Source organism: Gracilinanus agilis, chromosome 2, assembly GCF_016433145.1.
Source record: "Gracilinanus agilis isolate LMUSP501 chromosome 2, AgileGrace, whole genome shotgun sequence".
Taxonomy (NCBI): Eukaryota; Metazoa; Chordata; class Mammalia; order Didelphimorphia; family Didelphidae; genus Gracilinanus; species Gracilinanus agilis.
In genome coordinates this window covers 439,644,587-439,659,623 of record NC_058131.1, presented here as the reverse complement: position 1 = coordinate 439,659,623, position 15,037 = coordinate 439,644,587, and the positions used below count along the sequence as shown (strand labels likewise).

The window sequence follows — 15,037 nt, the reverse complement described above, 5'->3', positions numbered from 1 at the left end:
TGACAGGGGTCTAATTACTCAAATATACAAGGAGTTAAAGCAATTGTATAAAAAATCAAGCCATTCCCCAATTGATACATGGGCAAGAGACATGAATAGGCAATTTTCAGGTAAAGAAATCAAAAATATCAATAAGCACATGAGAAAGTGCTCTAAATCTCTAATAATTAGAGAAATGCAAATCAAAACAACTCTGAGGTATCACCTCACACCCAGAAGATTGGCTAAAATGAAAGAAGGGGAGAGTAATGAATGTTGGAGGGGATGTGGCAAAATTGGGACATTAATGCATTGCTGGTGGAGTTGTGAACTGATCCAGCCATTCTGGTTGGCAATTTGGAATCATGCTCAAGGGGCTATAAAAGAATGCCTGCCCTTTGATCCAGTCATACCATTGCTGGGTTTGTACCCCAAAGAGATCATAGATAAACAGACTTGTATGAAAATATTTATAGCTGCGCTTTTTGTGGTGGCAACAAACTGGAAAAGGAGGGTATCTCCTTCAATTGGGGAATGGCTGAACAAATTTTGGTATATGCGGGTGATGGAATACTATTGTGCTAAAAGGAATAACAAACTGGAGAAGTTCCAGGCAAACTGGAGAGACCTCCGGGAACTGATGCAGAGCGAAAGGAGCAGAGCCAGAAGAACATTGTACACAGAGACTGATATACTATGGTAAAAGAGAATGTAATGGACTTGTGTACCAGCAACAATGCAATGACCCAGGACAGCTCTGAGGGATTTATGGTAAAGAAAACTACCCACATTCAGAGGAAGGACTGCAGGAGAGGAAACACATAAGAAAAGCAACTGCTTGAACGTATGGGTCTGGGTGGACATGATTGGGGATGTGGACTCAAAATTACCACACCAATGCAACTACCAACAATTTGGAAATTGGTCTTGATCACGGACACATGACAAAACCAGTGGAAATGTGCGTCGGCCGTGGGTGGGGGGAGTGCAGGGGTTGAAGGGGAAAGGTGGAGCATGAATCAGGTAACAATGTTAAAAATGATTATTAATAAATGTTTAAAAAAAAGTAGAATAAAAACTCCAAAAAAAAAAATACCCACCACACACAAAGCCAGGAGAACTAATTCTAAGCTAGAAAAGAAGAAGAAAAGAGACCAAATAAAAGAATCAAAGCTAAAAAAAAAAAACAAAAAAACAATATGGTACTGGCTAAGAGATAGAAGGGAGGATCAGTGGAATAGACTTGGGGTTAATGACATCAGCAAGACACTATATGATAAACCCAAAGAGCCCAACTTTTGGGACATGAATCCACTATTTGACAAAAACTGCTGGGAAAATTGGAAAACAATATGGGAGAGATTAGGTCTAGATCAACATCTCACACCCTACACCAAGATAAATTCAGAATGGGTGAATGACTTGAATATAAAGAGGGAAACTATAAATAAGTTAAGTGAACACAAAATAGTATACCTGTCAGATCTCTGGGAAAGGAAAGATTTTAAAACCAAGCAAGAGTTAGAGAAAATTACAAAATGTAAATTAAATGGTTTTGATTATGTTATGCTAAAAAGCTTTTATACAAACAAAAACAATGTAGTCAAAATCAGAAGGGAAACAACAAATTGGGAAAAAATCTTTATAACAAAAAACTCTGAAAGGGGTCTAATTATTCAAATATACAAGGAGTTAAATCAATTGTATAAAAAATCAAGCCATTCCCCAATAAATGGGCAAGAGACATGAATAGGCAATTTTCAGGTAAAGAAATCAAAAATATCAATAAGCACATGAGAAAGTGCTCTAAATTTCTAATAATTAGAGAAATGCAAATCAAAACAACTCTGAGGTACCACCTCACAACTAGCAGATTGACTAAAATGAAAGAAGGGGAGAGTAATGAATTTTGGAGGGGATGTGGCAAAATTGGGACATTAATGCATTACTGGTGAAGTTGTGAACTGATCCAACCATTCTGGCTGGCAATTTGGAACTATTCTCAAAAGGCTATAAAAGAATGCCTGCCCTTTGATCCAGCCATACCATTGTTGGGTTTGTACCCCAAAGAGATCATAGATAAACAGACTTGTACGGAAATATTTATAGCTGCGCTATTTGTGGTGGCAAAGAACTGGAAAAGGAGGGTATGTCCTTCAATTGGGGAATGGCTGAACAAATTGTGGTATATGCTGGTGATGGAATACTATTGCGCTCAAAGGAATAATAAACTGGAGGAATTCCGTGTGAACTGGAAAGACCTCCAGGAACTGATGCAGAGTGAAAGGAGCAGAGCCAGAAGAACATTGTACACAGAGACTGATATACTATGGTAAAATTCGAATACAATGGACTTCTGTACCAGCAGAAAGCAATGACACAAGACAGCTCTGAGGGATTTATGGTAAAGAACACTACCCACATTTAGAGGAAGAACTACAGGAGAGGAAACATATAAGGAAAACAAATGCTTGAACGCATGGGCTGAGGAGGACATGATTGTGGATGGGGACTCGAAACTACCACACCAATGCAAATATCAACAATTTGGAAATAGGTCTTGAACAAGGACACATGTCAAAACCAGTGGAAATGTGTGTCGGCTATTGGTAGGGGGACAGCGGGGGTGTGAAGGGGAAAGTAGGAGCTTGAATCATGTAACCGTGTTAAAAATGAATATTAATAAATGATTTAAAAATATTTGATGAATGGATGAATGAATCTAGTAAAACTCTTTCATTTGTCAGACCCAGAGGGGAACCTGAGGTCACATACCCAGTTAATGGAACTAGAACCTGCTTCTCTTGATATTCCATTCAATACCTCTTCTGTCACAGGACTTTTTAGGGTTATGGACCTGGTTTTCTTTCTTTCTTTAATTTAGAATATTTTTCCATGGTTACATGATTCTATTCTTCTCTCCCTCCCCTTCCCATAGCCAATGAGTAATTCAACTGGGTTTTACTTGTATCATTTTTCAAAACCTATTTCCATATTATTAGTATTTGTAATAGAGTGATGATTTAGAGGCTACATATCCAATCATTTCCTCATCAAACTATATCATCAAGGAAATGTTTTTCTTCTGTGTGTTTCTACTCCTATATTTCTTTCTCTGAGTGTGGATAGCATTCTTTCTCATAAGTCCCTCAGAATTGTCCTGTATTATTGCATTGCTATGAGTAGAAAAGTCCATTACATTCAAGTGTGCCACAGCATCTCTGTGTATAATGTTCTACTGGTTCTGCTCCTTTTGCTCTGCATCAATTCCTAAAATTCCTCCAGTTCATTATTCTTTTTAGCACTATAATATTCCATCACCAACAGATACCACAATTTGTTCAGCCATTCCCTAACAGAAGGGCATCCCCTCATTTTCCATTTTTTTTTTTGCCACCATAGAGTGTGGCTATGAATATTTTTGTATATGAGCTTGGTTCTTAACAGTTACTCTTGTTAACAGGGTTACATCATTGGATTTGAGAAAGTAACCTGTCTACATCAAAACATGGCATTTCCATCAAGAAAGGTTGGCCTCTAATTAAATAGCCGTCATCATTAATGACATTACAACAGTCACAGATGCTTTAATTACTTGTTCAAATGAATGGCAAAAAATTGTACTTACCCAAAAGGCTTTTCCCCTTACTGAGCTTCTGAATCCTGTTCATTTCATTCTGGCAAGGGAGACCTAAAATATAATTTATATGAGTCAGCTTCCAGATGGTGTGGGATATAATCTCTAAAGATTGGCTTCACTCATGACATGAAATAGAGCCAATAGTCCACCTGGGAATGGAATTAATCCATATGCTGGTCCTGAATAGCAAGACAAATTTGAGCCATTAGTGTTACTCATTAAAAAAAGAAAATAAACCCATTACAGTGTACTTAAAAATAGTATTTGTGGGTTACTTGGTTGGTGAGACTTTTTTTTAAAATATCTACCACTATCTCCAATAAATGTCCAGAGCCCCATTTACTCCTGGCTAACAGACTTGTTTTTTGCCATCAGGAAGCATGTAGATTTCTAAAGCTTATATCAGTATAAGAAAGAGGGTCAGGGGTTAATTAGCTGAGAACAGTTAATTTAAATAGTAGATCAATTTAACAATAGAACAATTAATCTTTTGTCTGCTATCCTTCCAGATCTCACATGGGAGAAAGCATGTTCTCAGTATGGCCTTCTAGCTCTGAAATAGGAAATTAGACACCACTATGAAGATAAAGTAGGAAGACAAAATAGTTCCTCCTTTAATAGATTCTCTAATGTATCACTAATATAGACATAGGAATCATCTTCATGTCTTTTACATGAGGGCAGGGAGCAAAAGCTTCAAATTAGAATGGAATTTGTTGGAGTATATCAGCACAGAAAATACTTTTACTACATATGACCTTACAATACTGAATTTACCTGCCTTTCTAAACAAACTGAATGCTTAGATCCCTTAAAATTATATTGCTCCTTTCTTCTGAAAATCCCAAAGCACTCATGTAAATCTAAACTTTTTGCTTACTCCTAAAATATTCTCCTGGTGCCTTTTTTTCCTTATCTTGGTTGGGGGAACAGAGGCTCAGAAATGTTTGGCAAATTACAAGAGGATCACACATTCATTGACAAATGAGAAAGAGCTAAATTAGCTGTCAGACCTTAGGACTTTTAGCTGTCAGACTTTTACCCTCAGATGATACTGCCTTATCTTCAAGCCTTGTCCATCTATATGCAAAATTGTATGTTTAAAAATATATGCTACCCAATGAATAATACAACTTTTAAGTAAGATCAGAAATGATCAGAAAAATAGCCTACCCTTTTTGTCCACTTTCCCATGAAAAGGCAGTAGGAACGAAACATTAAAACTCAGTCTTTAAGTTACACAATTCCACATCTGCTCTTGGATTAGTCTGACAAGTGGATATATCCAAATGTGCAGATGATAATACTTTACGTTTACATTTTTCAAAATAACCTTGGCATTTAACAATAATGCTAAGATTTAGAAATAGAAAAGATTGTTATCTTCATTTTACAGATGAGAAAACAGAGGCTCGGGAAGTCTAAATGAGTTATCCAAAGTCACATAACTATTGAGGAGCAGATCAGGGATTGAGATCCAGATCTATTGATTTCTAATTGTAGTTTTGTTCATTCTTCTCTTGTGTATCATACCTAAAATGGAAATGGATTTGAAGCCTTTAGAAACTGACAGCATGCACATTCTATTAAAGAGGAATAAATTCTATATTTCTCCTCAGCATCACTGTCCTCTGGTTTCTTGCTTGAGATATATTAAGACTCATTTCCCTTCCTATTCTACCCCCATCAACACATGATCAGTGTGACTGAATTGGGCATTAGTCAGTCTATCTGTTCTGACTCAATTCTTACCTCCTGGCTTCTGAAAGCAATAGCACCATTCATTATTTGAGAGCTTCCCATCTTTGAAGGAGTCACAAGAGTTGAAGAGGGGCTTGATGCATGGTTCATACTTGTCAAGATAAATGGCATTGATCTCTGAGTGGTCAAGCAAGAGATCATAGTTCATGTCCAGTTTGTTGAACATCCAGCCAAGGGAGTCTTTGCAAATGGGTAGGATGCTGGTGTCAAACCCTAGGAAATGATAGAAAAAGGACTTGAACTCAACAGTCTGAATTCTCCTGACCCAGACAACATCCTTCACAAAGTCCCTATTTGCCTAGGATTCAAAAGCCCATAAAACAGTGATGGTGAACCTTTTAGAGATGGAGTTCCAGGCCCTGCCCCTACCTGACACATAGAGGAGGGAGAAAGCAATCCCATTGGACTGCCAGGTGGAGGGGTAGGTGAAGTGAGGAATGCCCTGAGCAAGTGTAGAGAGGAGGAGGGGAGCAGCCTGAGCATTCTGCTCCCCTCTAGCTCAGCTGCCCACCTTACTCCCTGTATGCTCCCATTGGCCTACTGGGCAGAGGGGCGGGTGAAGTGAAAAAATGTCATCAGACACGGTGGAGAGGGGGAGGGGAGCAGCTCTGCTCAAGTCCCTCTGCCTTTCTAGTAACAAACTCTTGGGGGTAGAGGAGAGCAGCCAAGTGCCCACAGAGAGTGCTCTGTGTGCCATAGGTTCACCATCACTGCTATAAAGACTATCATATCCCCTGACTACTTCCTCCCTGTCCACATTCACTTGTCTCCCCTATCCCTACTACTTTGCAACAAAGAATCTACCTATGTCCTGACCACTCCTCTTTAGGCACAGAGTCATAGTCATATACTTAAAGCTGGAAGAAATCTCAGGGACCACTTAATTTAACTGCTTCACTTAAAGATGAGGAGAATGAGGCCATCCAAGGACTTACAAGTAGTATTATAGGTAAAATTTAAGCCCATGTCCTTTGACTCTGGAGATCATATCCTCTCCACTCCTCAAATGGACTCATCATTACTTTCATACATCAATACATCAATCAATCAATACATCAATAAGCACTTATAAAATTCAAGGTACTGTGCCAAGCACTGGCAATATAAAGAGAGAAAACAAAATAGTCCTCACTTTCAAGGAGCTTATGTTCTATTTTATTTTATTTGAAAATAAAAGGGATCTAGTATAAAAATGTGCTGTGGAAATCAGAGAAAAATTTCAAATGTTCTCTATGTCCTCCTCCTACTGTGTGTAACTTTGGGCCAAACCTTAACTTCTTTAGGTCAAAATTTGGCTGTTATTGTTGTTATCTATGTAAAAATTATCTCTATGGTGCTTTACAGCTAGAGATCTTAGGTCTATCCCAATTTATGCATTAGCCATAAATCAAACTTTTACAAGTCAAAACATTTCAAATGCACTAGGCGACAGTCTTACTGTGAGAATTTCACAGTGAATGCCTTTATAAAGTCAAGATGTTCCCTACTATCACTATGATTGATCTCATGTAAAATCTAGATATTCATATATTGAATTTGCTTAAAGTAGGACACCAGTACAAATGCATTGGTTAAGGGTCACTAATTACAATCTTTTAAGGGAATGAAATTTCTTCATGCTTCAATATTTTGAAGTGAGATAGGGGCTTACCAATGAGAAGTTTGTCTATTAGTCTGAGACCTATATGGTTGCAGGAAATATTGATCTTAAGTTCACCTGGGGAAGAAATGTACCTAGACAACCATGGAACAGTAGGGAGATATGATGAACAAACACTCTGATTTGTACAAGAGGTAAATTACAACAGTTGGGAATAAAATTAAAATTAAATTATATTTAGAACTAAATAAAAAGAGTTCACACTCTATAAAAGGAAAATCTCATGAGTTATGAGCTCCCCTATTAGCACATTTTAAATAAATATGGAAATCAGAGCAGGCAAAGTCCTTAGTGATCATATAATCCAATCTACTCAGTTTACAGATTGGGAAGCTGAGGCCCAGAGAGGGTAAATGATTTGCTCTTCTTTCTGTCATCTTAAATTCCTGATGTAAGAACCAAATCTATCCAGCAAAAACTATTTACCATCCAGCTGCAATTTAAAACAAAGCATTCCTAAAACAGCATTTGGGCACTGACTCCTAGAGATAGTGTTGAAGGCATGAAACTCTGTTGCTGAAGAGACTATTGTATCTCTTGAATTTGGTAGTAGGACTAAAGGCAAAAGAGTGTCCAGCAGTCTGACATTAATATGGTGAGCCCCCCAGGAGTAGAAGGCTACTAGGCTACCTAAAGAAAGAGTATACCCCAACAAGTTGGAAAAATGGAGCAGGTTAAAACTTCCATGCCAATCATTCAGGATTGTGATCAGGCCTGCAAGTGACTACCTCACTTTCAGCCTGGGCCCTTTCAAAATAGATATCTCTGAACTGGGAGAGATAGTAAAGCTAAGTCTTACAAGAAACAAACAAAACAAAACAAAAAAACAAACAAAATTAGCAACTGACAATATTTTGATCCCCTGATCAAAGGACAGACTAAAGATAGATCTCTGTATAAATCAAGGACTTGTGGTTAATTAATTATTTCATTTAGTGTAAGAATTCCTTCCATACACTGGAGACAAATAGCAAACTACCTATAATTTAGCATCTTAGAGAGTTGTCTGAAGCTCAGAAAGCTTAAGTGATGTGCCGAATTCTTGTCATATAACTAGCAAGTGTCAGAGGTGAGATTTAAATCCAAGTATTCCTGATCCTTCAAGAAAGCACTGTTTTGCTATTCATAAGGTTCGATACAAATGGATCTCTGTGGGCTGCATAATGATTTAGAAAACCACAAATTAATATTATGAGGTAATTTTATTTATTTTGTTAAACATTTCCCAATTATCTTTTAATCTGCTTCAGGTCTCTTGGGAGTTTGCCAAATATTTGCCTAATTCTTTTCTAATATACTACAACTGACACCTCTAATGCTGATTATAACCACTTAAAAAGAATAAAAAAGCACTTTCCTAAAAAATATGTGTATTGAGACTGTCTGGATACATTTTACAGAAGTCATATTTGAAATTTAAGATGCTCATCCTTCTCTCAGAAAGGTATCCATATTTTGGTAGGACTTATTCTAAACCTGTTATTTTCTCCCAGGGAGCAGAAAGATCAATGTTAATTATCAATCACTTCCATCCTAAGTCAAAATAGATCATTACATAATACAGCCAATTTTTCAAGGTCACATTCAATAGGATCCAAGCTCTCATACTGGTCCTATTCGCAAAGGTAGGCCCAGGAATCTCTGTAACACTATGGAGAAGACATTAAGCTTTAACCCATGGAAATGATAACATCAAAGAACAAATCCAAGATGAAAAAGAAATAGGTATCTCAATAAATACATGGTAAGAAACAATAGCCTATAATTTCTTTAAAAAGAGTCAACAAGGGAAAATTCTATACTCGATCTAATTCCCTCTAAGAAAGAAGAATTCTCCCTTCTAGAATTTGTTATGGGAAAAAGGAAAGCAAAGCATAATCTGACATGTACCCTAAATTTTATTGTTGTTGTTCATTTAGTTGTGTCCGAGTTTCCATGACCCCATGGACCATAGCTATCCATGGGGTTTTCTTGACAAGGATACCAAGAGTGGTTTGCCATTTTCTTCTCCAATGGATCCTTCTTGCCAGATCAGAAGTTGAGACAGTGACTTATCCAGGAAGTATCTGAGGCTGGATTTGAACTCAGGTCTTCCTGACTGCAGGCCCAGCACTCTATCCACTGAGCCACAGCTGCCTCTGGCATAATCTCACATGTATTCTAGATTTTGGGAACCCTCAAAAATGAAACTATGAAGAACCAAAAGAAAACAATTTTGATGGGGATGAATATGTGAATTATTAGAAGTAAATGAGGTGAATGCACACACAACTCAATATGCAGCTTAGATTATAAAAAATAGTTAAGATATGATATGGAATCAAGGGAAATTATAAGATATAATAAAATATATATTATAAAACAATGGAGAATAAGACTAAGGCTCTGTCCCATAAAACTAATGTTTAAGTGTATGAAAACTCAGAAAAATAGCCAAGGATGAAGGATCCCGAGAAAAAGGAGTTGCTGTCTTTTCTTAGCTATTTTGTGGGAAAGAATATCAGAGAAGGGACAGAACTTGTTCTGAGACAGGATGAGATGATAGGAAATGATCAAAGAGATGAGAAAGATATGTTTAATTCTTATCTTACTTCTGCCTTCTCTGACAAAGAGAATAAAGTGCACTAAAATTAAAGAAAAATGTCTAACAGTACATACACTGATAATCAAGATAACTAGGAAGATATTAAGAGAGGACAGAGGTAGGTACCCTTGATGAATTCAAGGCACATGATCCAGAGAAGCCATGTCTTCTGATACTGAAAGAATTAGAATGTGTGATTGCAGGGAGATTTTGAATGATCATGGAGAACACAAAAGGAATCCCATAGCTGAAACAGGGAAAACATTATCTTGATTTTTGAAAAAAGGTTTGAGGAAAAAAATCTTAAAAATATTAGGCTAGTGACCTTTATTCACAGAAATTTTAAATATCTAATTAGGAGATATTTAGTGAACATAATGAATTAATCTAGAAAAGTACAGTGATTGCAAGGAGCCAACATGGTTTTATCAAGAACATGACATAGCAAACTAAGTTAATTCCTTTTGTGACAGCTTTATTGAACAAATGTTAAAACTGTAGCATGTGTAGCAGCCATATCCTGGCAAACCATCTTAAAATATTGGTAAAGTAGGCTGATGGTAACCAACAGGCCTCAAAATCACTGGGAACTTAGGGAGATGTCTACCCCAAGCGTGTGAAGACTTCCCCTGGTAGAATGGGCTAACGATAACAATTTATTCCAACAGTCATGAAGATGGGTCTGAAAGCAGGTGCTATGGAGTGTTTAGAGTTTGATAAAATATTGAAGACTCCAGAGTCAGCCATTCCATCACCTGTGGTCCTGATTTTTGTCTTGCCACTGGACTTTGATGTCTCTGGAAAAGAGTGAGACTGACAACTCTGTGCAACTCTGGTTCACTTAAATCTAATTCATGCACTTCAAGACATCACTTCATGATGCCATTGATCCTCTTCAAAAACAAAGGAACAACAACTGGACAAAAAAACAGAATACTACAGATAGAGTAGACTTACATATAGTCATTACATTAATGTATGTCACACTATCTTTGTGAAAAGATAGGATATATGTGGGTTAGATGACCAAAGGATCATTGATTTGGCATTGAAAGGGATCTCAGAGTTATCTAGTCCAGTCCTCTCAACTTACAGTGACTATAACAATTAGAGGGATTCAAGAGATTATTTGAACAGCCAGACTCAAAAAGTAGTTTGTTAATGATTTCAGTGTTAACTTGATAAGAAATCTTCAGTGGCATGTCTCTCAGGTCTGTTCTTTACTCTGTGCTATTTAATATTTTTATCGATAATAAAAGTATGCTCATCAGATTTGCAGATGACACAAATTTGGAAAGATTCTCGATCCAAAAATGATCTAGGCTGGAAATTTGATTTAAATCTACTAAGATGAAACTGAATTGGGAAAATTTAAAGTTTTATACTTCAGTTCAAAAAATCAACTTCTTTTGTACTAGATGAGAGAAACATAGTTAGCTAGTAGTTTGGAAAAGTTCTGAAGGTTTTTGTAGCCAGTAAGTCAGCTGTGTGATGTGGAAGCCAAAAAAGATAAGGTAATCTTGGTCTATATACTAAGAGGCAGAACTTCTAGGAATAAGGAGATGATGGCTCATCTATATTCTGCTGTAGTCAGGGGGCTTCTGTGTTTAGTTCTAGGATCATAGTTTAAGAAAAATAATTGGTAAAGTGAAGAATGTTCAGAAGAAGGTAATTATGATGTTAAAAAGTCTCAAGATCATGTCATATAAGGATTCATTGAAGGAACCAGTGATTTTTAGCCTGCAGAATAGAAAACTTGGGATATGAACATTGTCTTCAGGTATTTGAATGGCTGTCATGTGGAAGAAGAATTAAGACTTCCTCTGTTTCTAAAGTACAGGATTATAAATAGAGAGAAGTGGCAAAAAGGTTTATTTAGGCCTGATGTCAGGAAAAACTTCCTTAGTAGAGGAGCTGTCCCAAAGTGGAATAAGCTGCCTCAAAAGGTGTTGGACTCCCCCTCACTGGTAATTTTTGAGTAGAGGCTGGAGAGTCATTTCATTGGTATATAAAAGAGGTTAATAAGTGTCATTGAAGTCATGACTGCCAAAGAGATACGAGAAAACATCTCTCATTGATTTGCAAAGGTGGGAAGTACACAAGTGTAGAATATTGCATGTCAGATCTTTTTAAAGTAATGAGTTGTTTTGCTGACGTTTTTCTTTTACTTTAAAAAAACTCAAATATAAAAGGAAGAGATAGATGAAGGAGGAAATTAAGGCAATGTAAAAAAATTCAATAAAATCTAGTTTAAAAATGAATGCTTGTTGATCTATTGATGTGTTATTTCATGGGAATTATTAGTATATATTTATAGTTTAACACGTGAAGCTGCCAATGAGCTCTTCTCTTATACTCCGTTATAATTTGAGACTTCAAATGGACTATTGGCTTGGAAATCAGATTCAACAACCATTCAAATTCACAAACATTAATTGCATACTATGTTTAAGGCATTAGGTGTAAAAAGACAAAAATAAAATAGACTCATTTCCAAGAGATTACATTTAGCAGGCCAATCACTTCATAATCAAAGATATTACTGGGGCAGCTGGGTAGCTCAGTGGAGTGAGAGTCAGGCCTAGAGACGGGAGGTCCTGGGTTCAAACCCGGCCTCAGACACTTCCCAGCTGTGTGACCCTGGGCAAGTCACTTGACCCCCATTGCCCACCCTTACCACTCTTCCACCTATGAGACAATACACCAAAGTACAAGGGTTAAAAAAAAAAGATATTACTATGTACATTAAAATTCCTAGCAAATGTCAATCTAATATTTTAGAGAGCAGATGGACCCCAACTTGAAGCAGGAATGGTGGGTAAAGAGATCAAGGAACTCAACTGTCAAAAGGCTTTTAGGAGTTACAGGAGGAGTGATTGCCAGAGGAAGAAAGCCTTGTCCTCCCTTGAGCTGGCTACCAGGGAGTAAAGAAAACTTCAGTAAAATACAGTATCCTAAGCAAAATCCTTCTGAAAATGGCTAAGTCTCCAACTAAAAGTTCACTTTTCCACAGGCTTTAGAAGTTAACCTAAGAAAGTTATTTCTCTTTTCTCCTTTCATATCAATTGCCCAAGGACAATAAAACATTATATGATAATAAAATTAGTACATTATATAAGAACAATATTTTAAATGCCTCTTTGGGAAACTAAATTTGGTTCTCAGGCATGGAGCAAGCCTCCAACCTTCTAAGGTTGTCCAAAGAAAAAAAGATGCTTTTGTGGTACTGGACTGAGAGGAAAACGTAGTACATCACTTTAACCTTTGTCGAAAGGCAGTTCAAAAAGGCCAAAGGGTCTGGCTGCCCCCAGCATCCTAAAAAGAAGTTCTCTTCAGAGAGGAAAGGAATTAATTGCCCATAAATCTCAAGGGACAACTGTGAAATAACTCTTATGAGAGCAGCTGCTCCTTTCATTTATCCTACAGATGCCCAGCTGGGCTGGACACATATTTGACACTTAGCCTCTCAGGAATATAATATCTTGAGCCACTGTAAAAACTCTTAAATCATTCTTTTCCTACTGCTATCTTTAGATGGCTTCAGGGTACAGAGAATGATCCAATGAAGTTCTTTATCTTGAAGAATAAGACATGATATTTGAGTTTGGAACCCAGTACTTGATTAGTGGTTGTTATCTTTTTGTTCCATGGTACTCTCTGGTCCTTGAGATGATTCAATTTAGCAAATGATTACATACTGTGACCCCTTGAAGGTGTGAACTGTTTTAATTTTAAATGCCTTTGTATCCCTAGCATCTATGTGACACATGATTAGTATTTAAATAAGTGTATGTTGATTATGATTATGTTTCTGTGTGTGTGTGCTACTCTCTGGTAGTTTTCCAAGGTCTCATTTTCAAAATGTAGATTTTATACTTTGTACTAAATCTATACTTTATAAATCTAAAACTATACTCTCAATTTTGATAATCCCAGGCTATGTTGAGGCCATAATTTCCATTTCGAAAGTCTAAAGTCATCCTTCTGCCTGTGAAAGCCTATCAAGCAACCAGGCAAATATAACTCTCTATATAGAATAGTATCCTAATGCCTAGAACCATTAAAAAACTAGACAGGGCTACATGTAGAGGTGGGGGAATTTCCCCCTCACTAGAGGTCATTTTCTGGGTTTATGGTAGCTGGGACTTTTTTTCAGGTATGAATTGGAGTAGATAGGCAGTGTGGTTCTTTTTTGCTATGGAATTTTATTATGCTGATAGAATACTTCCTTGAGGGGCAGCTATATAGCACAGTGGCTAGACCACTTGGGTTCAAATTTGGTCTCAGACATTTCCTAGCTGTGTGACCCTGGACAAGTCATTTAGCCCCAATTACCTACCCCTTACCACTCTTCTATCTTAGAATTGATAATCGGACAGTAGGTGAGAGTGCAATAAGTAAATAAATGAAAAATAAAGAGGAAAGAGAACATAACTGAAATAAGGAATGGTGTAAAAACATAAAGGGGTCTATTCTATGTTCAAATTATGACCCAGTTCAAATATGGGAAAGAGTATATGGAGGGAAGTAACATAAAATTATTCTGAAAATTCTATTTATGTTGTACTTATCACTATCCTTGGAATACTTTCTTCTCAGTGTCACTAAGAATTTTTTGCTATCTGGGGTGTCTCAATGGCACTCAGTGATGGGCAAACTATGGCCCATAGGCCAGATGTGGCCCCCTGAAATGTTCTATCTGACTGTGACATTATTCCTAATCTGATGAACACAATGAGTAGGATACAATACAATGAAACTTCAAAAGAGTTGCCTTAGAAACAGACTGACAGATGAGCATTTCCTTTCCTTTGGCCCTCTCTTTAAAAAGTTTGCCTATCACTGGCATACATGTTTAAGTGCCTGCATTAGAGTCATGAGGACCTGAATTTGAATCCTACCTCAGATACTAGCTATTTAACCCCTTTCTGCCTTTGTTTCCACATCTATAAAATGTACCTACCTTACTAGAGTTGTTGCAAGGATGAGATCAAATGAGATAACATGTGAAATACTTACAATTTAAACACTGTGTCAATGCAATGTGTTATTATTTGCAAAATTTTGCCTTAGCCATTGTGGGTTGGTAGTTTGATATTCTATTGTCTTTTTTATTCTTCATGATCCAGATCCTCATTCCTCCCTTCCTAAATCTCATTTTAGACTGGGTAAACTCTCTGTCTACTGCATTGTTGGCCCTGAAATAGCTTGTCTCCTATTTCAATCTGAGGCATGATGATACATATGCTATATTGAGAGATCAGCCTCTTCCAAAATCCACAGTTCAGGCTCTATGTAATCTAGGCAAGAGACAGTGACAGTACTGACCCTTGAATGACATCAAATTGGTAAAACATGAATTTAGTGTACTTATACTTCTCTTATCTGGCTCAGAAAAAAACCTAGATAAGGT

General features: G+C 37.0%; 1 protein-coding gene across 1 annotated transcript in view; it reads right to left on the bottom strand.

Annotated features, from left to right (window-relative positions):
* SPOCK1 (SPARC (osteonectin), cwcv and kazal like domains proteoglycan 1) overlaps window positions 1–15,037 on the bottom strand; it is a 794,690-nt gene that overhangs the window by 18,320 nt on the left and 761,333 nt on the right. Inside the window, exons 8-9 of the mRNA XM_044659936.1 lie at window positions 5,372–5,593; window positions 3,608–3,670 (exon numbers count right to left, since the gene is read on the bottom strand). Coding sequence (XP_044515871.1) covers window positions 3,608–3,670; window positions 5,372–5,593 — 285 coding nt within the window. The remainder of the gene's footprint in view (window positions 1–3,607; window positions 3,671–5,371; window positions 5,594–15,037) is intronic.